At 44.1% G+C, this 816-nt stretch overlaps 1 protein-coding gene across 1 annotated transcript; it reads left to right on the top strand.

Annotated features, from left to right (window-relative positions):
* Positions 1 to 275: 275 nt before the first annotated feature.
* Positions 276 to 559, top strand: COCCADRAFT_10574 (uncharacterized protein; the record flags this gene model as incomplete). The annotated part of the gene is made up of 2 exons (XM_007720866.1): positions 276 to 285; positions 399 to 559. The coding sequence occupies 2 exons, from the start codon at positions 276 to 278 to the stop codon at positions 557 to 559; spliced, it is 171 nt and encodes a 56-aa protein (XP_007719056.1).
* Positions 560 to 816: the final 257 nt, after the last annotated feature.

Genomic DNA, 816 nt, shown 5'->3' with positions numbered 1-816 from the left:
TCTACTCCATTATCCCATCGTCAAAATGGTTTTCTTCTCTTGGCTCTAGTCTGTGTTGTTGCCTCCACCCGAACCCAACCTATCCCATCGAGTACCCATTGAGATTGGTATCTTTGACAATGCCATGATGGCATTCTATAATCGCCCATCCGACCCTGTTCTTAAAGAGTTACGCCAATGGATAGCTCGCTTAGTATAACTCCTACGCTCTGGTTTTCTTGATACACGCGGTTATCGTGCCAGTCTCGTCGCACAGATCAATATCATATCTAGCAATGGCTACGCGTTCGTGAACAACGTTGACGCGTATAAGATTTACGAGCTGGGAATGCAGCTTATCGAAAAGTGTGGAATCAAGCCCGATGCTGACGCATATCAATGGCTTCTAGATAACATAGAACGTATCCGCAACGCTATCACTGCCCTGCATCCAACTAAGGAGCAGAGGAAGTTTAGTGTTCGTTTCCGGAGTGAGGCGAGCGAGGAGCGGATAGGAATGGTTTTGTGGTTCTTTCGGGACAAACTAGCCGTTAATAGAGAGATCACGGCGGTAGAGTAGCACGCGTAGGTATAGAATAGAGTCGTAGACCTATATCGCCCGCGTTGGCGCTATAGATACATAATAGTATTAATAGACGGATACTAAGAACGCTATAATCTACTTTAGTTAGTTATAACAAATAAATAGTTAAATCTTTTTATATCTAGGTTTCTTAAAGTGCTATAGCTAACCAGAGGATATTAGTGTAAAGGGCTGCGCCCGTGATCTCTGTTAAGGAGATCACGTGGTCATAGACCACGTGATATGCTTTCTGT

Source organism: Bipolaris zeicola (assembly GCF_000523435.1).
Source record: "Bipolaris zeicola 26-R-13 unplaced genomic scaffold scaffold_738, whole genome shotgun sequence".
Lineage (NCBI taxonomy): Eukaryota > Fungi > Ascomycota > Dothideomycetes > Pleosporales > Pleosporaceae > Bipolaris > Bipolaris zeicola.
This window is presented reverse-complemented; position numbering and strand designations above follow the sequence as displayed.